The following is a 24,243-nucleotide window of genomic DNA, read 5'->3' as shown; positions in this document are numbered from 1 at the left end:
GTCTCTATTTAACATTTTTCAATATAAATTGACTGCATTGATGTCCCTCTTCTTTTATCATGTCTCTGTTTTCACTCCTCATGATACTTTTTTCGGTAGCACCAGTTATGATTTAGCAGAGTGGAGTGCACTTGAGCAGTAATGGCTCCAGATAACTTACATGAAGTGCTGCTCATTCTTGACAGTTACATAATGTTTAAAGCTTTATATGAGTCCACAAATTGTTGCTAAAAACACATAGTGTTCCATTAACACAATAGATGTGTTCTTTAACAGCATGTATAACTAATATGTCTTACAAATTGAAATAGAGATTTAAATCAGTAATGGATCCAGAGATTAGCACTTGTCCTGTGTAGTACTTATCCCAGCTGAGTCTCACCAAAGCCACTTAGAAAGAAAAAAAAAAATCAATCAATCAATCAATCAATCAGTACAGCTCCAGCTAGGTCTTCTGCAAACAGCAAAATTTGAAATTCATCCAGTTACATGCTAGAATGCAGCTGGAGTGCAGAGGCCCAGCACTCCACTTCCCGTTCCTCTGCAACCTCAGAGGACCCAAGGGCTCTCCTGCCCTTCTTCAGAGAAAGCGGTCCTGCTTCCTACTCTGCAGTATATTAAATAAGATTTGTTCATTTTGTTCCAATTAAAGCACAATCCGAGTATAGGTTCACACCTATCACTTGCCCCGCTCAATCAGGCTTCTCTGGAAATGACTGCCATACAATGTGAATCTAAAGACCAATTTCCCCAGAAAGGCACAGTTACTTGTGTACACATCAAGTGACCGAGAAATATCTCCCACTGTGGCTTAACCTATAGACTCTTGGCCTTTTCCTGAGGTGCTACCGTTATTCCCACTTCCTGCTTCCCCTGAATTCTTACTCACATCTGGCTTGATCCACTGCAGAGTAAAACACCTAATCCAAGCAACCTTTCCGATGCTCATTACAAGGAACTACGTAAAGGAATCTGAATGTGAATTCTATAGCAAAATGAAAAATACCCTTCTTCCAAATGGTATTTTGTGTAATTCTGAATTTCCATTTCCTAGAAATGCTGAAAGGTAAATTCTCTTAACTGAATAAAAATATCCAGTTTCTGTGCACAGTACTTTTAAAAAAACTCCACATGGCTTACAGCATAATTCATTTATCCTCTATAAAATGACAATCTGTTCTATTCCAAAACATTTTCCACCCCAAACTCTTTCCTGGATTTTCTCATTCAATCCTGTTACTTTACCTACTATATCACCTGAACCTAGAAACACTGTTACTATACCAAAAGAACATGTAAGATATTGACCAGAGAGAGGAGTCAAATGAATAATTTTTGTTAGTGTATTGAGATAGCTAGTGGTTCCTTAATAAGTATTTTTTAAATAAGAATCTTCTAAGCCTTTAAAGTAGGTATTTCAGTGACAAAGTGATTATTTTTGTTAAAGAGAGGTTTTCAATGTGTTCAAGTCACAGCATAGCAGGTATGGTTGCTTAATTTTCATTTATAATTTAAAGAAGAAGCTTTTAATTTCAAGTTTAAACCCACTGAGGTGGTCTGCATCTCATTTCATTTGAAAATAATCAAAAACACAAAACAAAGTGAAAAAAGAAAAAGGGAAGTATATTAGTCTGCTGGAGTTGTCAAAACAGAAGAACACAGACTTCGTAGATTAAACAACAGAAACTTATTTTCTCACAATTCCAGAGGCTGGAATTTCAAGATCAAGATGGTGTTAGGATGACAGTCCTATGGGATCAGGACCTTACCCTATGACCTCATTTAACCTTAATTATCTCCATAGAGGCGCTATATCTAAATATAGTCATACTAGGGGTTAGGACTTCAAAACATGAATTTAGAGAGTGCAATAACAAGAAGATATCGAGAACTGATCTCAGTGTCTGTGGGCAGTCTCATGTCTGAATATTTGTAATACAAGGCAAGAACTGAAACAGTTCTAGCAGAGCCTAAATTGTATCATAAATACATTTGAGACACTGATGTTTCTATAGTTAGGAGAACAAATTTGGTTTTATTTGTTTCTTGCCAATGTTGTGTTTTCACATTTCAGTGATGTTCTTTTACATTTTATGGTGTTTCATGAAATAATAAAAATTGCCAGGATAATGCAGTTTAAGTAGACAGTAACCAGTGATGATGAGAGTGATGACAGAAGAACCTGGGAAATCACTTTGAATGTTTGTGTTTTTTTGTCAAATAGTCAAATCTATATATTTGTAAGAATTTTTTAAAGTAAAAAGTAACAGTAATTAGCTTGATCAAGAAACAGACTCTATTGATTCACATAGTTAAGAATTCTAAGAGATAGGGTATGCTTCAGGCATGGCAGGATCCAGGAGCTCAAATTAAGTCATTTGGATTCAGTCTCTGTCTCTGTCTGTCTTTATATATGTTCTATTCATTTTCAAGTAGGCTCTTGCTATGCTTCATTATCTCCATAGCTAGCCATGTCTGAGAAAGAATGCCATCTTCTTTCCTTCAAAAAAAACTTGTCTCTGCTTGGAGCCTGATTGTTCCCTTGACTAACAGCTGTAGTGTGTAAAGAGTGGGGCACACTCATTGCCCTACCAGCTGAGATAAATACCAAGTGATGGGTTAGACAGGCTCCCCCTTCCGAATCTCAGAGGTCAGGCTAAAGGGCCCTAAAAAAAGGCTCTGAAAACTGTTAACCTCACTGTGTTGTCTAATCATATTTAGTAATACTCTTGCTAATTGCTATTAGACAGCAATGTATTAGGTCGATTCTTCCACGATGTGAAAGTTAGACCTAAGTACCCACACTACGTTTGTATTGTTTAGCAGCTGTTCTAAGGCTGTGGAGAGCATCTAATGACCTTTAAGGCTTTTTCCATATATGGATAGTTGGAAATAGCATACATAAATTCTGATTTCAAAGGTTTGGTTGTGGTCAGATATATGTGATTTCCAAAATCTCTCGTTGGGATTCTGAAGTACAAAGTAGTTGAGACACTCTGCTTTAATATGATACTTTTGTGCTGCCATCACCCATGCCCAAAATCCAGAAATCTGAATATAGTCTATGATTTCACAGATTTCTAGAATAACTTTCAGAATAAAGTATAATTAATAATTCTATCACTACCATTTATATAGTACTTTATAGTTTAAAATACATTTATTTTCACATATTGTGATATTTGAAACCTCAATCCGAGGAAGTAGGTATTATGTTTATTTTATAAATGCTTAAATGAAGGCTGAAAGAGGTTAGATCACTTTTTAATACCTCAACAGCGTATAAAGAGGGACATGAGAACTTTTATGAGATTGGGCTCAGGCCTACATTTTCAGAAATGAGAAAAAGTGATAATGTAATTTTTGCTATTTTATGATGTGTTTTCTAAATTAGCTTTGCTTAATATCTTAATGGGTGACTTAATTATCTTATTAATATCTTAATGGATATTAAAGCTAGGGTTTTAGGTGAAGAGCAAAATTTTAAACACCCTACAAATATGTAAATAAAATTTCCCTTTATAGATTTTTAAATGTTTTCCTAAGTAACTCTAGAAACTAAGACTCACTTAGAAATGAAATATTAAATAATAAGATTGCTCTACAATTATCACAGATATCCCAATATATGAATACTTTCCCTTGAAGAAGATAATATGCTTTTTAAAATGCAAGCATTTTAATTTTATTGGCAATTTGAAAATCCAGTGGTAGAAGTGGCATTGTTATACTAATAGCTCATGACACTCCTAAGAGAACTTAAACTAACAACCATATTATGTTTGTCTTGTCTCGTTCAACTTTTCAGTTTTGTTTGTTTTTCTCACATAAACTTATTCTTAACCATCAAATCCCTGTGGAGATCTGTACAACTAGAGGGGTATTCTTTAAAACATCAAGTTTTTCTTTCATCTTAAATATTAACCTCTTTTTAAAGCAAAATTTTAAAGTCCTGTCTGATGGTTCAATTCAAAAACTGATTCTATTCAAAATACTGGAAATATAGCCTTCTACTATTTTTAACTTTCATACATTGAAGTAATTTACTCTTACTCATAATTAAGTGAGATTTACTCAGTAACTTCTGAGTTTAGTACAATTAATTTGAAGCAACAAATTTTCCATCTTTATTTTATTTCTTCAGCAGTTGAACTATGGGTGTTCAGTATAATCATGGTTGACTTTGCTAACTGATTTCTAATATAACCAAAATATCTACCACCCAACTGTTCTGCAGTCCTCAAATATTGGGGGTCAGTTTGTTCTTTAATATTGAAATAAAATTTTTTGAGCACCAGTCTCTTGTTTGAAGGTAATTCCAGTGATTCCTGTTTAAAATAGTTTGATGAAAATATAGAAAAATCTTATTCCTTTGTGTCTCCTCATCCCTGCTACCTCTGTGATAGTGGGTTTAATAGTATTTCTAAAAATCCATGTCCACCTAAAACCTCAGAATGTGACCTTATTTGGAAGTAGGGTCTTTACAGGTGTAATTAAACTAAGGTGCGGTCATACTGTGTTCAGGGGGGCTCTATATCTAATGACTGACATTTTTATAAGAGTAGGACATACAGAGACACAGTGAAGACTATGTGAAGACAGAGGCAGAAATTGGAGTGATACAACTACAAGCCGAGAAGCCACTGGAAGCTAGGAAAAGTCAAGAAAAGATTTCTTCTGAGACTTCAAAGGGAGCATCGCCCTGCCAACATTTTGATTTTCAACTTCTGGCCTCCAGAACTGTGAGAGAATAAATTTCTGTTGTTTGAAGCCATACAACTGTGATCATTTGTTACAATAGCCTTAGGAAACCAATATACGTAAGCATCGTGGGTGCTACTTTCTCTCCACACACTCTCTCCAACAATGGGCACCCATCTCTCCCTTCATTTGAGGAAGTACCCTAGCTCCACCTGGGGATCTAAGAGAATTTTACTGACAATTTAAGCCTAAGAGGAAAATATAAACACAAGCATTTACAACGTGAAGTTAAACCTTAGACTTCATTGTCTTCAAATTCCCCAGCTATGGTATCTTAGACACCAAATTTTCTTCACTGGCCAGTTTCCTCAGTCTCTCCCCTGCCATCAAAATACTTTTGCATATTCCCTCTCCACCGAAATCCCCTCCCTTTATTTTCTCCTCTTATTTTATCTCGTGATTTTCATAATACTTTTCTCTCTTGACTTCCAGAGTAACAGATTGAAAGTATTTTACATTATTTTTTCAGAGAAATTTAAACTACCAGGGATGCCAAAAAACTGTATACATAATTTAAGAGATGTTATCTTTGTATTACTTTTCAAAGTTGAATTGCACTACGGTAGCAATGTGTAGTATGACGGTCACTCAAAAGATGGCGTTAATCAAATGAATGCTAGCGTCGCCATGCGACAAGCAGGACAGTCAAAGAAAATGGCAGAAGCACGGGTGTCATTTAAGAAGCACAAGACCACCGAGACATGAGTGCTTACCTCTTTGAGAATTTGCCAGGACAATGGATAAGACAAAGAGGTGCGGATGAGTTTCCCCCATGTTCGCCGGACTTAACACCCCTTGACTTCTACCTATGGGGGATCTTAGAAGATGTGGTATACTGTAAAAAACTGGCTACACTGGTGGGAAGAAAGTGAAACGGCATGCACTGTGATACAAGTGGACACTTTGGTCAACGTTGCTCAAACAGTAGTTCACCGTAATCAGAAGTGTCTGGATGCTGATGGTAACCACTTTGAGTGCCTCTTGTAATTGCAGAAGTCAAATGTGACTTGTATTCATATTTTGTTATCGGTATGCATAGAGTATTACAATTTTAATAGTTTTTTTCCTTTCTTAAAAAGTGTATACATTTGTTTGGCACCTTCTGTATTTCTCCAAATATCTGATGTCTGTGTCACAGCTTTCATAGCTAAATACCTCATTAAGATAATTATCTTAAATAACAAAATAAATTCCCTTTAAAAAAGAATTTAACATATTGAAGGACTTCCAGGTCAACCTGCAACTAGATTTTTTTTTTTTAATTTCTTTGTTACATTTGGAACTCAAATATAATAATTACCATTGTAATATATTTAATCCTAAATACTAATTCCAATAAATGATACCAAAAATGACCATATGGTAAACAATATGATAATTGAAGTGAAATTATATTCCTTAAAAATAATATTTAACCTCAGTTCCTTATTGAAGCAACAGTGATAGACATAGGCTAAAAAGCCCTCAGAGTTCATATATTTGCTGACTTGTCTTCTCAAATTAGAATGTTGCCTGTCTAAAGAGTTTAGCAAATTCATAATATCCTTTTCCCTACTTTTAAGGAAAGATGTATATGCGGCACTTTTGTAATCTACTTAGGACTCATGTATGGCTGCATCAACATGTCTGTGAATGTGTTGACTTCTTTAGATAAAATATATTTCAAATATGAAGGAAAGAAGGAAAAACATTTATAACATATAGCTAATAAATAGTCATGTACACACCACCTGGATTTTAGAGATGTTGACATTTTACCATATTAACTATAGGTATTTGTTTTTTAATATATATGATTTTAACTAACGCAGTTGAAGCTCTATTTATGCCTGCCTCACTTGCTTTTCTAGGGTAGATCATTATCTTGGAATTTATATGCTTCTCCATTCATGTTTTTATACATTTACTTCATATATATGCATGCATACATAAACAATAGATGATATTTTTTGTGTTATTTTGCATAAATGGAACTATCTCTCATTCTGTGCTTGTCCTTTCTCCTTAATTTTATGAATTTCAGCCTTGAGTCATAGACACATTACAACAGTAAAGGTATTAGTGAATATCCAGTGACTACTTATTTTAGTAAATTAATCTTAGTTTTTAAAATAATATAATTATATAAAGAAAAATGTGTTAACCAAAGAGCTTGTTGGCCAGTCCCAGAGGCAAAATCTCCCTGCTATATCTCATTGTAAATTAATAAATTAATTAAATGAATAATTCACTTATTGTGATTTGACTTCCTATGAAGATTACCCATGGGGAGAAAATGGCCTTGTCAAGCAGATACAAATATTCTAGTTTCTGAGGCAATTACATTTCTCCTCGTAAATTGAATTGACATTTAGTCACAAGATTCTGTTAAACATTAGTCTGCCACTAAGAGATAAATCTTCCAAACCTACAAAATCAGGTTTTGGAATATGTAAGGCTTCTGATCAGACCTTCCCACCAGACCCTCCTGCCTTAGGGGATACTCAGTAGACAGCCATGTAGTTTTTTCCGTAATAAAATTCACGTTTATCTCAGTCAAATTGATCTTTTCCTTCACGATTTCCCTTATTGCTTCTACATGCAGAAACTACATTTCCTCTAGAGACATATGAAATACTGAATTATATTTCTTCTACTGTTTGATATTTTAAGCATTTGCCCATTTAAATCACTTAGGTAGTGCAATTTGCATATCAAGGAAAGCTCACCATTCATTCATTCATTCATTCATTCAACCCATAACTCTTTATCAATTGACTACTAAGTGAAAATCTACACTTTTTCAGGTGCTGAAAAGATAACTGTAAGGATCTCAGTCTAGTAGAGAAAATAAAATAGTTGACAGTGCTTTGATAGGTTAGTAATGCTATGGGTGTTGGAAGACAAAAACCTATCCAAAACCCAGGGACTGAGGGTGGAAAATGGAAGGTATGTGTGTGTGGGAAGGGAAGGTGTTGGGGGAAGTGGGGACTTAAGGGAATATTCCAGACAGGGCCAAAGCTCAAAAAATAAAGAATAGTAAGGCTTATTTGGGCAATGTGAGTAATCATATTACTGAAATAAAAAGAGCAGGAGTGCAGAGGCCGAGTGGTTCTCAAAGGGTTAGACTGGAGAAAAACAGAGATAAATTATAATCTTATTTATTTCAGGGATCATTTGGTAGGAGTATCCCTAGTGAAATCCTCTATTATTCTAGTCTATAGTTTTTTCAACTACAACGGGGGTTGGCAAGCTTTTTCTGTAAAGGGCCCAATAGTAAATATTTTTGGTTTGCATGCCAGAAGGTGTTCTGCCACAACTATTCAACTCTGCTGTTTTAGCTTGAAAGGGGTGCCTAGACAATATGCAAACAAATGGGTGTGGCTGCATTACAATAACTTTATTTCCATAACAGACAGTAGGCTGGAATTGGCCTGTGAGTCATATTTTACTTATCACTGGTGGAGAAAATTTCTTCAAAATAGTAGATAATCATATTTAGAAATAACAAAGGTCAAATAAACTCACATCTAAAATCATATTTTGTTAAGAGCTCCTCTTTGAGGAGGATAGCATTCAATATGGAATTAGTAATAGATATAGATTTTATACATATATATATCCGAGGGCCATATAATAAGGAACATCCTTGTTATTTCTAAATAAATATCACTATAGCTATCTTGTTTCTCCTGCTAAAAGATAAGATGTTTGGATATACACACACACACACACACACACACACGCACACTAATTCCATATATATATTTATATATATTATATATATATTTATAAAATACATATATTTGAATGAATAAGGTGATTAATATCACAGATAATATATTCATTCCAATACTTTCATCACAAAATAAAAACCTCAAAATTTCTAAAACTTTAAAAAAAAAGAAACCTTTTATTTGTACACCATTTTGAAGAATGCACTATTTCTGCCAACTTTCATAATGACCTCAAAAATACATGAACCTTGAAGGCAGGACATGCATTTTATTCAAATTATTCCCAGGAAAATGCCTCTCACAGAGAAGTTGTGTTAAGATGCGTTTAACTAAGAGCAAATATAATTTTCTTTTTCTTTTTAACAGTTAAAAATTTGGTCATAGAGAGGTTAAATGTTTTAATAAGGTCTCATAAACAGTGTCAGAGGCAGAACTGAAATCCAGATTAACTCCTGTAATTTTAATTTCAGTTATACTCTACTGCCACAGATATGAAAAAGAACACAGGGCTAACCATATATTAATAGTATAATTAATACTGAATAAATACACGAAGATTATTAAAATGTCTTTTATGGGGTGGATTTACTGTCTTTGCTCAAAAGTCCCCTTGAACAAGAAACTGCCTCTGGACTCCTACGCCACAAATACCATGTTAATGCAAGTGACCCTGTCATTGACCCAAGCAGGTAAGTCCACAGATGGTGGGCATCTAGCCCAAACCAAGCCATAGAAGGTCTTCATTGGGTATTTTAGAACTGTCACTGAGAAAGAGACTGCAAAATATAACTCAGGAGTTATTAACAGACGTGTTCTATCAAGTGGACCGGGAAAAAGAAATATCCAGCTTTCAACAAAAGAAAAGAATGAAGCAATTTGCAGAGAGCCCATTGGACAAAACTTGGAGAGAAAGTCCTGAGCTGATTCCAGTTGGTTCAGCTGTTGTAGATGTCTAAATATAATCTTATCCCTTGGCTCCATAGGGAATCCTGTGGTCCTTAACATACATTATCATCTCCAATTACAAAGTAATAACTAATACAAAGAGTCATTCAGTGAACATATAGTCAATGTTTATCTGTGTTTATCTTATTTGAATCTGGAAACAGTCTACATTAATAAAGTTAAGAGGACAATTGAGACAACTCCCCATAAAAAAAAATACATAAAAATTACTCTCTTCTGAAATCGTTAGGCACGAGGCAAATATCCCCCAATGGAGAAAAATCTGTCTGACTCAATATGTTAGCTTGATACCAAAGAAATCCTAGGCATTGTTTATATCCATATAACGTGCTGGCTAAATTCAGAGAAAATTCTGACCTGCAGACTTATAGAGAAAATGCTGTGATTGAGGCTGTTCAAAATGACAGAATGGACTTTTCTCAATCATCAAAAAGGCCGACCGACCCTGTTGGCCTCTTCCCCTATATTAGTTCAGAAATGGTCAAGAAACAACAAAGTGTGGTCACGTGTCAGTAATTGATTTATAATTGGAAAATATTTAATTGACAAATAGGTATAGGCACGCTCAAACATATTTAGCCCTAAAAAATTCAATGGCGGGGCTTATTCCACTTTAAGATTACACAAGGGTAGGAGATTTGGAAGAAATCTGCTGCCAATTTTTTTCTTTTTTTACAACAAATGAGGCTAAAGGATTGTATAAAAGCATTAGCAGAGAGTTCTGATTACCATGCCTGTTCTTTTAAATATTCAATATGATCTTCTAGGTTAGTAATCTTCAAAGTATTGTCCCTGGAACAACAGTACAAGCATCACTTGGGAACTCGTTAAAGGCACAAACTCAAGACCTAGTGAATCAAAAATTCTGGGTATGGGGCAGCAATGTGTGATTCTAATGCATTGTGCTATAAATTGACTTGTGTTTGTCTATTCCTCCTTCCCCACACCAGATTTATATGTTGAAGCCCAAAACCCCAATGTGATAATATTTGGAGGTGGGATCTTTAGGAGATAAGTAAGTTTAGAAGAAGTTGTGAGGATAGGGTCCTCATGATGGGATTAGCACCCTGAAGACATCAGATTACTTGTTCTCTCTTTCCTTCCAAAAATTGTCTGCTTTTTATCTCATTCAAAAAAGGAAAGATATTTGGGGACAAAATCCAGGGACTGTATAATAAGGAGCATCCTTGCTATTTCTAAATAAATGTTGTCACTATAGTTATCTTGCATCTCCTGCTGAAAGATAGGATGTTTGGTCATCTATTTTTTAGTTCATGATATTATAAAATGTCTTCTCCACCTCTGATGTCATTGAAACTCACTGGATCATGAGTTCCAGTTTGTGTGTCAATGTGTCAAGAAAATAATGAATCATTTTGTTATAAAATTTTCTAAATATTATAAAAAATCTATATAACATTGAAAGAACTCGTAAATGTTGGATTTTAAACATTGGAATATAATCCCTGAAGTGTTCTCATGTATGTAATTTATATAAATGTTAAAACAGAGGTTTTACTCTTCAGCTTTGACTAATGCAATGTTTGCAATTAAACTCTTTGCCAATAGGTGGTGCTAGAAAGTTTAAAATTTATTACAATAGTTGAACTTCCTGAAAAAAAATGTGCCAAAATCTTTTTTAAAAAACATCATGAAACTACACACACACACACACACACACACACACACACACACACCACAATTAACCCCTGCTTGTTTTTGTTACAGCTCCATCTAAGACAGTTCGACTTGTTGGTGGTAGTGGCCCTCACGAGGGGAGAGTGGAGATTTTCCATGATGGCCAGTGGGGTACAGTTTGTGATGACCACTGGGAATTGCGTGGTGGACTGGTCATTTGTAGGAGTTTGGGATTCCCAGGTGTTCGAAATGTGCATAATGGAGCTAATTTTGGACAAGGTAATGTTTTAAGATGTTATTTATTTACTTTTTATTTCATTTTATTTTAATGAAGCATAGGCATTCTCTAATAGGTAGAATCAAGTAGAGACGGGATCATATAGAATGGAAAGAAAAATTCTATGTAGGAGTTTTGTTTTTTTTCAATTGCCGTTCCTATAAAGTAGAAATGAAAAGAAAGGGATATTAAAAACAAGTGACATATGCTCTTAGACAACTTTTAATGTTTAAATTTCATTTATATTCAATTGGCTAGTTGGAGAGTACTAACACAGAGGAAAGTAGAGTGGTAAAGCAGGACCAGTGAGTTACTGACAAAGCATGACATCCTGGGAAGCTCAGTTTACATCGCTTGGTCTTGTGGGCCTGTGAGCAACTCCGGGTGCTCCCTCATATTCTCTTCTCAGTGTAACTGGAGAGGAGAGTGCCAGGTTATTTATATTTACTTCCTAGTCATGTCCTTCGGGAATGAAGTCTATCCTTGGTACATGATGGACCACCTGCATTCTGAGGGACAGCGAAAAGCCTTGAAAGGGAAAGAAGCAATTACATGGGTTTCTGTACCTACTGTTTTTTACTTCTCCTCCTTTAAGGAACATGATGGAAATAAGGAAAAGGAAAGGTTACTTTCCTTGCTGTTTGAGGTTGATAAAACATTGATTACTGGATGGCTCAGTAACCTGTTCTATGAATGTATTAAAATAACTAGGAAGAAAATTTGCAGGGGACAAAATATTTGAATGTGTACCCATGACATTTCTACTATCTCATTTTTTTTTTTGGTCTAAATTGGCACCTTAAAATAGGTTTTATGTATAATTAAACATATGCAACTGTTTCAATTCTGAATGGCAAAGAGATTAGAAAAAAAATAGCCATATATATATATATGCCATATATATATATGCATTTTAAAGTCAGTATTTCCTACTTATTTATCCTACTGTCCAAATCTGATAAATAATTGGTTTCTCTGAAGTTGATGTTACCAAACAAACAGACAAAAAAGATTTAGCCTTCTTGATTTCATAATTATTATTCCAGAGAGATATGGGCAAGAGAAAATTGTATGCAAAAGTATAAATATGAGATTATCTGATAATGGTATTTTATCTATAGTGATAAAATAGGGGAATGTGTCAAATCATATCAAAAGACTAGAACAAGATAAGATTGACTTCTTAAATTCATAAGAGATATTGTTAACTAATGTTATTATACAATTTATTGAGTAAAAACTATGTGCCACGCATTGTGATAAACACCTGAATATAAAAATAGGTCACAATTCCATCCTTTATTCCTTAACCTAAATGAATCTGCTATGTCAGATTTAAGAGACAAATTTAAATGAGAGGCCAGGTTCTAAAGTCTTTAGAGACCAGAAAGATAATACAATTTCATGAACAGCCATGACAAGACTGAAGAGTAGTGATGTTGCGAGTTTCTGTACCCAGGTTAAGCCTCTGGCCATTAGCTTTTAATTTGTGTCCTAAAGGTTTAAATAGAAGAAACAAAGTAAATAGAAAATATCCATAATTGGCCACAACCAAATAGCTCTTTGAAATTTCCAAATATTCTATCTCGATTACACTTTCAGAACTTTTCGCCCAGATTGAAAAGTGTGAGACTAAAATCATTTTAGCACCTGTAAAATTTACCTCCTAAAGTGAAAAGGTGATAAATATCAATAAACTAGATTTTTTGTTGGTGGTGTTCCAGAGAAGGGGGAAAGAAAAAATCCCCAACTCTTGGCTACTAGAGAATCGAATGAATCAGTTAATCATTTAGCAAGTTTAAGCTGCCAATCTGAGTTTCCACAATATGTATGGGGAGAGAATCCATTTCTATGGTAACTAAGATCCATAGCATGAATGGCTATTTTTAAATACATGACTGTATAAAACATTTCAAATGACAGCGTCTATGAGATGGACAGCTACAGTTTTAATAGAAGGCATATAACTCTCATCCACAGCACCTTTGGTCACTTGGTAGGTGGCTAAAAAGTCTTGTTCTATAAATAGCATGTGATGATCTGAATTCTTAGAATGTGCTTTTGTTGCCAAAATGAAATACAGTTTGCCAGTTGTCTAGATAATTTAATCAATGGGGACTAGCTGACTAGCTCAATCCAAAATGAGGAAAATACACTAAAATACCTTTTATCAAGATGAGTGATTTCATAGCTGACATCATTCAAAGAGTTGACGGCTCTGCATTTAGTTTTCTATCTTTAAGAAACAAGCCTGGTAGTACAGTTTATTAATTTCTTATATCTTGAAGTAAAACCTTTAATCTATTACAAAGAGAAAACCAGTTCAGAGCAACAGCTCTAACATATGTACCTGAATTCAGGGGAAACTGATAACGTTCGGCAAAATACAACTTGTGGTAGGAAAGAGAACAAGATATTGTACCCCCGTTTGGTTTCTTCTGTGTACATGAAGCCTTATCACAGACTTCTAAGCTGCTTTTCCATTGAAGTTCCCAAACACAGATGGTAAAAGCCACGGTTGGAGACTATTGTTTTAAGATTGCATTAACTTTAAGGCCTAGTTTTATAAGTAAAATACTCTTTGCCCCACAGCTTTTATTCATTCCTGCTCATATCCCTAGACATTTCTGGTCTAAAGCACTGGTAAAAAGGAAGAAAATAAGTATTTTAAAATACTGGCAAGAAAATGTTTTCTGTTTAAATAAGTAATGAAACAATAGAGTTTAGTCTCATGTGGTTATTTTTTTTGGCTATACGGAGGCGATTTTCTCCAGTTTTCTTCAGCTAACTGACTACTTCTCTAAGATGAATGTTCGTTTTTAGTGAGGCTCTGTATTTATGGTAATTGGTGATTCTATACATTATATTAGAGATTAATTATAACAAAACAACAAGGCATGTCAGAATTTTGTTTTTCCTTTCACATTTTCAAGTGCCTGCTGAAGTGAATTGGAAAGACTAAGTGCTTGATAACTAAGGAGATATGAGTTGAGACTTTAGATCTGGTACTTATGTCTCAGAATTTCATTTTTTTAATATAATAATAATAATAATCATCATCATCATAATAATACCAACCCAGCAGATTTATTCTGAATCTTAAGTGAGTTGTCATACAAAATATGCCCAGTACAAAGCCTTCCTCACAGCATCGCTCAAGAGTGGCAGAGATCATCACCAACGATATAATTGCAAGTGTATTTTCCATCCTCTTTGAAAGGTAGAAGAATCAGATCAGTATTGTACAGTGACAGCAGTGATGTTCCAAGGCTCTTAAAGTTGAATGGGATTTTCCACTGCACAGAGAGAGTTGTGACGGAAATGCACTGTGTAGGAACTCGGATGATCTCCCCACTGCACCCAAAGCAGATCGGTTCTCATCTCAGCTCTCTATGTAGAGTTCAGTACCACACAATTGATGGAATTATGAGAATTTTAAAATAACAAAGCAAGATGAGCAGAGAGAAAGAATAGAACTGAGGTTACTTGTTCTGAAGAAAAAGAATCTGAGAAATAAGTTTCATGATCTGCTTCATTGTACATTGTATTTTAAGAAACAGGCTAACATTGTAAGCTGATTTTGGATTAGACATGGCAAACGACCTCTTTATGGAAAGCTGTTTGAACTCCTGATTTTCCCACTCCTCCACATTAAATTTACCGTTTCACTCAGGGGTAAACAAAACAAGCCATTTGGAATGCAGAATAGAGACAGGAAAGGAAACTTAGAAATATGAGTGGAGGAAATAGGATGAGAAAGAAATGCGTTAGAATTTTAATTGTTTGTCATTTCTTAGGAAAGTAAGAAGAATCAAATCAATACTACTTTATACATTATTAGTAGAATTGAAACAAGAAGGAAAAATTTGAATTTGTTCCCATTGTATAATTCCCCCATTAAAGAAAGAATACAATTTTCTAGGCACAGTCCTCTCCCCTCCCCTTATTTTTTCTGGTTTTAAAATAGCAATCCTGGTTTACCAGAGATAATCCTTGCAGCTTGGAAAAAAAAAAAAAAGAAGATTTATAAGACTAAAGCTTAAAGCATGCTCCTTTAAATAATAGGTTCTTCCGTTTGGATGAACCTTTCACATAAAATGGAATGTTCTTTCTTTTTCCTGAGAAAAAGGTTAAATTAAGGAAGTACTGAGAGGTACCTGGTGCTTGACATTGCAGGAGCGGGAAAGGGGCAGTGAGTCGCTTCTCTCCCTATGCAGACTTTCCAGTCTCTTGTCCCAGTGGTCTCCCTGTAGCAAACTTGGATGAGCTTTATCAGGAAATGGTGGTACTCTGGGAATTTGAGTCGGGCATATCTGAACCTGTATGCTGATGCAGGAAGTGAGAGCTGGACCTGAAGCCTCTATGTCATCTCAGTTTATAGAAGTTTGTGCTGATTCACACTTGAAAGCAGAAAACAAAAGAAAATTCTAAACACGAATGTCATCATTGATTCATTATCCCTCTCACATTCCATAATCAGTTTTCTAAATGGAATTTTAAAAAATATAAGAATAAACTGAAGGAGATCAAAAAATATAACTGCACCTCTGCTTTAGTGAATGGGAGTAAAAATAATCTCAAAAATAAATAAAATTTATCAATGGGTCAGAAGTCAAATACATACTGATCCCTGCACATTTTACAATGTAGATATTTACATGTTGGACATTACAGAACCTGATACAGAGTCTATAGAGTTCTTAACATATTTGTTTGGTTACTTATGGCAACAAAGACAATGCTAAGTATGAAATAATATTGTTTGTCAAGAGCTTACTACATGATTTTATTTAGTGCACACAATGCCTGTGAAAAACATGTATTATAGCCCCAGTTTTTCAGAGAAAGTAAGTAAAGCTGTCATCTGTCACAAAAGTTGCCCAAATTTACAAAGCTATTGTTGTGGTTGGTGGGGGGAGGTCTAGATTCATTGTCTTAGCCTGTCTCTTTTCACTAGACAGAATGTCCTAAGTTCTTTATCCTTAAGAACTGGATGTCTAACGAGCTTGCTTTTTCATTTAATATAATAATAATTATTAAATCCCTAGGATTCAAACAACATTTCTATTACAAAAGCAAAGGTTTTCTTGGACTGATTGATTGTAAGAGTAGTAATAGTAACCTGGAGAGCACCAGTGTTTTTGAAATGTTTTTAACAGTGGTGAGTCTTTTCGACTTGAAATTTTAAGGCAGATAAAAAAGAAAAAGATTAAGGGGATGTGATCTCAAAATAAGAAATCTTTCCAAGAACACTTTTTGGTTCCCAAATTGCTCTTACTAGGTATAGATAGCATGGTCCCATTTGTTTGTGAGTTTTTATATGTGTGAGCATTTTAAAATCATAGAAGTTTAAAGGTAAATTAAATCTTAGAGGTATTTTAGCCACATTCTTTTATTCTGCATAGATGATAAAATGGGAAATAAGTGGCTTCTTTAGAACCACAAAACTAGAATCCAGAACTATGGTCTGTTTACGCATTCTGTATTCCAATTCCCACTCCATTTTCAACTTTGAACAACAACAACAACAACAAAAATGAAATAAAATAATAATGTTTTTCTTGAAGGAGAAGCTGTTGACAAAAGTATTTCCCAATTAGACATTTTAAGTGATACAAATTCATATCAGCCAGCCATAACTGTATTTAATAAAGATTATTCCAGAGATTTTTAACCATTTGTGATTTTTTGCTTCCCCACATATCTACTCAGCAGCTAATCTCAAACCTCATCATTTTAATACATATCTGGCTAATGTATGAAATCTGATTAACTTCACTTTTATTTTCATGAAAGTGGTGGGTTACTGAATATCAGAATACAAGAAACGCAAATCTCTTAAAGAAATAACAACATCTGTATTTTTAAAAAAGAGATTATGAGGAAATTGTATCATCTGTCAAGCATACTCTCAAGCCCATAAAATTTCAGAAGTAATGAACAACACATTGATCATTGTCTGCTTTTGGAAACAGCAAGTCGGTCAGTTTGTCCTCCCACAACCCTGAAATTCTAAAGGAAATTGTAGATATACAGATGGTTAAGTAGATAAATAGATAGATGATAGATTATAGTATAAAAACATATCTAAAATATACACATCAATTTTGCACAGGTTTCCACTAAGTAGAAAGGATAGTTCAAAGGCAAAAACTGACAATGACAGCCACAGCAAAAAAAATCCTTGAATAACGTTACCTAAGAAATAAAAACAAATTTTGTTTTTCCATCTTTGAGGTTTGCATGAAGATAAAATTTTATTAATTTTATGTACCTTTGCATTAATTTTTAATGCAGAAAACAACTTGGAAGGATATGGGAAATGCATATTAAAATTTTCCCTTAGGCTCAATAGTTTTAAATATATTAATATACAAGTAAAACAACAAATCTTCAAAAAATATTTTTATAACTCTATTTGGGCTTCGATGTAGACAATAAATATGACCAAGTTCTAAAGGAGATGATGTTCTGTTGTTTTGCTCGGCTCTCTCTGTTATTTTGAGAAAGCCATTCATCCTTCCTGAACCTCACTTTATTTACTCATGAAATGGAGATAATTTGCATTATTTTACAAAATGATTAGAAGAGTAACTTTTAAAAATCATTTGTAAAAAGACCTAGTGTGTTCCCTGTGTCTGAAAACCTGCTCACTGTGTCTGAATCTTTTCCAGTTAGCTAAAGAGCAGAGTTACAAATATATTCTTGGTGGAAAAAAACACCGGAATAAGAACTAGGTGTTCGAGATGCAAGTATCAGTTCTGCCACTTATTACATGTGCAACCTCAGTTGTTCCATGCACGTAAAACAGAAGTCCTCACTAGGAGGCCAGTCCTAGAGAGAATGGATTTTGATTTTGTTCACTCATGCAGGGACTCAAAACAGATTTGTTGAACAACCGAATCTAATAATGCAGAAGATTGCAGTAAATCATTGATTTAAAGGCTCTGGCTCTAGACAGACACAAGGTGGGAATGCTCCTTCATTCATTAGCTATGTGACCTTGGACAGTTACTTATTCTCTCTGATTTTTACTTTCCTCAACAGTAAAATGGCACTATAAAAGCACTTAATGTTTTAAGGTTATTTGAGGATTCAATGAGATAACAGATCAAAAGTACTTTGAATGTTTCCCGCCACATTGTAAATTCTTCAAAGTGTGGGCTTAAATGTTCATTATTATTTCGACAGCTTTGGTATTCTAACATCCATGAATTCCTTTACTGTGGTTTCTAAAAACTTGTGCCCACATGTCAGCACATTAACTGACTAAGTAACATCTGTCTTGTGCTGCCTCTATGGGGAAAACCTTGCTGGTATAGTAACCATTGGGAGGTCCAGCTCTTAATTCTTTTATCCTGGGTTGTAAAAAGTCTGCACTGCTAACATCTAACTCCAGTGACTAGATGTACAAAATGTAGAGTGAAAGCATCACAGTACCCTGGGTACAGAAGTCATGGAGCCATAGCATTCTCGTGTTCCCAATTATGACAGAGTCACAGCTTTCAGAAAAAGTTTTACTTGTATATATTTATACAATTTGTAAGTCTCCATAAATGTAGTAAATACAATTTATAAATGCCCCAATATTTTGACTCCCTTTCATGTTAACGTGAGAGTAGTTTTACTCTTTGTGCAATTGTTATTATTTGCCTATATTTTTGAGTAGTAGCCCTTTTGGACTTCCAAACATTTGGTGTAGACCTTATATACAGTATTTAAAAAGAAGCACATATACAAACATGCTTACACATATAAACACTCACAAACACAAATGGGACCATGCTATATACCTGGTAAGAACAGTTTGGGAACCAAAAAGTGTTCTTGGAAAGATTTCTGGTTTTGAGATCATATTCCCTTAATCTTTTTCTTTTTATCTGCCTTAAAATTTCAAGTCGAAAAAAATTCACCGCTCTTATACACATTTCAAAAAACACTGGTGCTCTCCAGGTTACTGTTCCTACTCTTACACTTAATCAGTCCAAGAAAGCCTTTGCTTTTGTAACAGAAATATTGTTTGAATCCTAATGATTTAATTATTATCATATTAAATGAAAAATGCAATATTCCTAATTACCTTCATAATGTAAACCAGAATATAATTTTGTCTCGTATTTGTATCATTCTAGTGAAGCCACAAATTATTCAAAAATTAAGTGATTGCACCAATTTATTTTATATGTGGAAATCAAAACTTCCTGTCTATTTCTAAAAGTAAATAAAAACATGAATCATCACAGAAAACATCTATATAGACATCTTAGTAACTGTTCTTCTGGCTTATGGATTCTTCTTCCATATTTCTGCCAGACACACACTTCTAAAATTTAGTTCTGAAAATATCATTTCTTTTGGTAACTCACAATATAAAAATTTTAAAAAATTATAGTATGGTCCCAGCTTTCTATCCAACCTTACTAATGTGTCCTTCCATCATTAGTATCCTTTTTGTTTCATATGCCAGGAGACTGTGAACTATTCTAATACTTCAAGTATTTTCATACTTCCCCCACTATACGGAGTGACTTCTTTTTTTATACATGGAAACCTCTATCCATTTCTTTAAGGTTTGGTCAAATGTTATTCACACTGTGATTACAAAATATCTGCTAGTTTTTTCATATATTATGTGCACATACTACTGTTCAAATGTATACATTATTAATCATGTACATATTGTTAACTTATTGAGTTCACAGAATATTTGAGAAATCATTTGAAATGTCGTTACATGTGACATTATATGTGCCTCTTTGAAAAACAAGTCTTCATTTAACACTGTTTTATAGCTACACAGAGTTCTGTTTCTAAGTTAAATTTATTTCCAAATATGTTTTATATAGTTCTTGTGACCGAGAATCTTTTAACATTGTATTGATCTAAATGAAAAATATGATTCACTGATTATGTTTACAGTATTAACATATTTATTTACCCTCCACCAGTTTTGCAAAAGTATTTGTTAAAATTTAGCTGCTAAATCATCAATTTCTTGAAATGTTCTTGAAAACTCAGTAGAATGAGTTTTTTGCAATATTATATATGTAACAAAACCCTATGAAATCATTCATTTAGAAGTTTCCAAAAGTTCTGTTTCTAAATGTTTTAAGTGTAAAAGAAATAACTTTTATATGTGATATACTTAGAAAATCTTTAGAGAATATCAGAAAAGTATTTCCAGCATTCATTTTTAAAATGTCCTTTACTAGCCATGAATTCCTTTAAAAAAAAAAAGCCATTGTTTTCTTCTTCATTGATAAAATAATGTTCTTATCTTAAACGTGGCAGTTAAGTTTGTTTATTTAGATAAATATCAGTGAGGTAGCCTACTGCAGATAGGCTAGCCTTTGTTTTTCCTTCTAATGCATCTGAGGAAGAGTTCAGACAAAGGATAAGTAAAGAATAGCTAGCATTAGTTTTGCTATTTTCTTGTTGTTTGTGTGTACTTGCGATTAATAATCCATGGTCTTCTTTTAGGACAGTCTGTAAGCCCTTTGCTGGTTGTATTAGTCTTAGTTTAATTAAAAATAGATAATACATTTGGTAAACCAGGCACATGTAAACTGAAATACACTGGAAGCAAGAACTCCAAGGTATCTTATGTTCAGATATACCTCATACAGATACATTTAGATTATCAAGTCATCGTATATATCCATTATTATTAAAGGTTATATCTTTCCTTATTTTAAAAAAATAAAACCAATTTGTTAAATGCTTAGAACAAAGCAATCATTCTTTAATCTATGATTTTGTAGAACTGTGTATGTACTTTTGTTATAGCTCTTATACTTTGTATTTTAGTATTTTACACATTGACAGAATGTAAAGTTTTCTGGGGCAGGGGATTAATTTTGGAATCATAATGGGGATCACAGGACTTGTATATACCGTGTTCCCGCAAAAATAAGACCTAACCAGAAAATAAGCCCTAGCATGATTTTTCAGGATGACATCCCCTGAACATAAGCCCTAATGCATCTTTTGAAGCAAAAATTAATATAAGACCGGGTCTATTTTTCGGGGAAACACAGTAGATAATGAACAACACATGCCTTTGTTTCACTCAAACATAAACACTAACTACACTTACTACTGCAGTTGTATCTGATTTTTGCAGGTACTGGTCCAATATGGCTGAATGAAATGTTTTGTTTTGGGAGAGAATCATCAATTGAAGAGTGTAAAATTCAAGTCTGGGGTGTGAGAGCCTGTTCACACGCCGAAGATGCTGGAGTTACATGCACTTTATAATGTATCTTTGTTTACTCACATATATGAAATCATTGCCAAATGATCTGTATTACTTTGCTCCATTGAAGTCAGTTTAACAAATATTTTAGGCATCAAGAACATTGTCCAAAGATAAAGAATATATAAAAAATTGCTGGGTAAACATCGAAGACCTTCATACTGACTATATGTATATATTTGAACCATTTTAACACTAGATTTTTAAATATAATTTTATTATATAGTGACTTATGTATTGAATTGAATACATTGAAGTTTAAGGTGTCTAGATTACAAATGCCAGTAATAATGAAAACACATTCCATCAATGTCTCCAATTTATCTTCACTGCAAGATTATAATTTTTGTCACTTGTGTCTTTGTAATCTATTTAGTCGATTTTAATTTAATTATTTTTTGAATAATGAGAGAGTTGAGAAAATTTCCTTTGTGCCAAGTTTGTAAAATCTTCAATCCATACATATTTCTAAAGAAGGACTCTTATTCAGCTATCAAGATCTCTGAATATGTAATAACTTGGCTGTTAGAGAACATGTTAATGATGTGTTTCAGCAATGATGGAAAACTCAGCAGGAGGTTTTACAGGCTCATATATTAATATGGTCAATAATAACACAATTAACAACATGGTTATTAACAATAATAACATGTTTATTTTACACGTTCACGTACTGACAGGTTTTTGTTCTTTTTTTTTAACTGATTCATAAATTTAGTTGAAAGCAGGACTTATGAGAAAAGGCACAAGCCTACCACTGCTACTATATATGTCCAAATAATTGTTGGATCAAAAATGTCATTTCAACGTGGAGCTCAGATTGCTATGCATTTAAATAAAGTTGAATAATTAGATTGTTACAATTCTGGGAGACTCTGTTTAAAATGTAAATACATCTGCTTACTCCATTTAAATTAACAGCATGCAAATGTTTTTAGTGCAAAAGGAAGTTTCAATTATCCTTCTTTGGAGTCTTTCTTGAAGTCAGTCACTGCCTCCTCCCCTGTGCTGGATCTAGAAATGTGTTAGCGTAGCTATGCTAGAACTACATTTCCCAGGATTCTCTTTCCTAAGTTGTTCTGATTTATTAGGGACCACAAAAGACATTTTGCCTGGGAATGGGAAACTGAGAGTTTAGCAGCAGCCATAGTTCTTTTTATGCTCAGAAAGTCGCTTCAGAGGCATAAAGGCACAGATACAGCATATACAGGTTGTCCCTGCTCTGCTGGCTGACTTGGTTTCCAGGACTGCAGTGCCTGTAGCTCCTGACATTCCCTCTGGAGCCTCCTTCAGTTTCTCCCACTGCTAGGCCAGGTGCACATGTAGCATCATGATCAATTAATTCACCCTCTTCTCCTGAGGCCACTTGAACTATCCAAGTCAGAGGCAGTGAGAAATTAACGCAGGTTCTAGCTCATCTTGTTGGGTTTCATTGTGTCCTTGCTCTCCCCCAGTTCATGTCCATCTTTCCTTTTAAATTGCCACCCTGCTGACTTCAGATTCTTAGACTGCTTAATCAGCAACCAGAACCCACAATTGCATAAGATCAAATATCCTGAAGGGAACGAAGCAAGAGTCACTCTGCCCTTTGAGATAGTGGTCTTGGAAAGGGCTAGGAAGTAGACAGGAGAATATAGGGTGTTTAATAATTACAGTGGTGGGCTTGATATTTAGAATCTCTTCCAGTTTATAAAGAAATGGAATTATTTTTAATTACTTTGTGTTTTTTGAAGGCAATGCTATGCTGAGACTGAAATACATGGGCCCAGGTTTTAAAAGAGTTACATAAAGTATCGAACTATTGTGCTGTTTTTATACAAAAATGTCAAGTACATAATAATTTTTATAAAGGGAATTACTATGTTATTTTTGATAACCCTAGAATTGAATGTGACCCTTAAAGCTCTTTGGGGTTCCCTGAATGAACAACTTTAGAATTATACACCTAGACTAATTTTAGTTTAAGGAGAAAAAAAAAAAGATTGCAATATATTTGTTAAACATCCATTAAGAACTTCCCTAGGGCCGAATAAGTTCAAACAAATCTATGAAACATTTTTTTAAAAAAGTCTTTGATTCTTCATGCTTAAAATATTCCCCTAAAAAGACTGATAAAATTAATGACATAAATTGTTCATTTATTTTCTCTTGTTAAATTCATAAAATAGTCTTCTTCTAAAGGTTCAATGACAGAATGAAGTGAAAACAGCTCTTATTCTGAATAAGAGCTTATTAGGGAAGTCAAGTCCTGCTTACTTTCAGAGAACTAATTGGTGATATATCCAAGTCAGCTGCCAGAGTGTTTAGAGGGGTAAAAGGAATAACCTGAGAGAGTTCAGAATACATAAAGGGAGGGAAGGAAGAAGGAAAATGAGAGGAAGGACAACAAGTAAAGATGGGCGGAGATCCAAGGAACAACAAATTTGCTAATCATCACTTCATCATTCATTGAAAATTTTGAATTAGAAGGTAGGTCGATTTGTGATATTTTTAAACATCGTATGCTAAAGAAATGAGGTAACAAATTAATTGGGAAAAAATGTCTTTGGGGACTGTAGTAGTATTAGACAATTATTTTTATCTTAATATTCATATTTTAAACATGACTTCCTACTTAAAAACAGTTTTAT

The 24,243-nt window shown here is 34.0% G+C and overlaps 1 protein-coding gene across 3 annotated transcripts in view; it reads left to right on the top strand.

Annotated features, from left to right (window-relative positions):
* Window positions 1-22,574, top strand: part of MSR1 (macrophage scavenger receptor 1) — a 69,880-nt gene extending 47,306 nt beyond the window's left edge. The window contains exons 9-10 of one of the 3 annotated variants that reach the window (XM_019738014.2): window positions 11,172-11,360; window positions 21,482-22,574. In XM_019738014.2, the coding sequence (XP_019593573.1) occupies window positions 11,172-11,360; window positions 21,482-21,615 (323 nt within the window). In that variant the 3' untranslated portion in view covers window positions 21,616-22,574. Of the gene's footprint in view, window positions 1-4,560; window positions 6,865-11,171; window positions 11,361-21,481 lie in introns of those variants that run through there. The other 2 variants (XM_019738016.2, XM_019738015.2) reach the window with 2 other exon arrangements.
* Window positions 22,575-24,243: the final 1,669 nt, after the last annotated feature.

This window comes from Rhinolophus sinicus, linkage group LG04, assembly GCF_036562045.2.
Source record: "Rhinolophus sinicus isolate RSC01 linkage group LG04, ASM3656204v1, whole genome shotgun sequence".
In the NCBI taxonomy this organism is placed as follows: Eukaryota; Metazoa; Chordata; class Mammalia; order Chiroptera; family Rhinolophidae; genus Rhinolophus; species Rhinolophus sinicus.
This window is presented reverse-complemented; position numbering and strand designations above follow the sequence as displayed.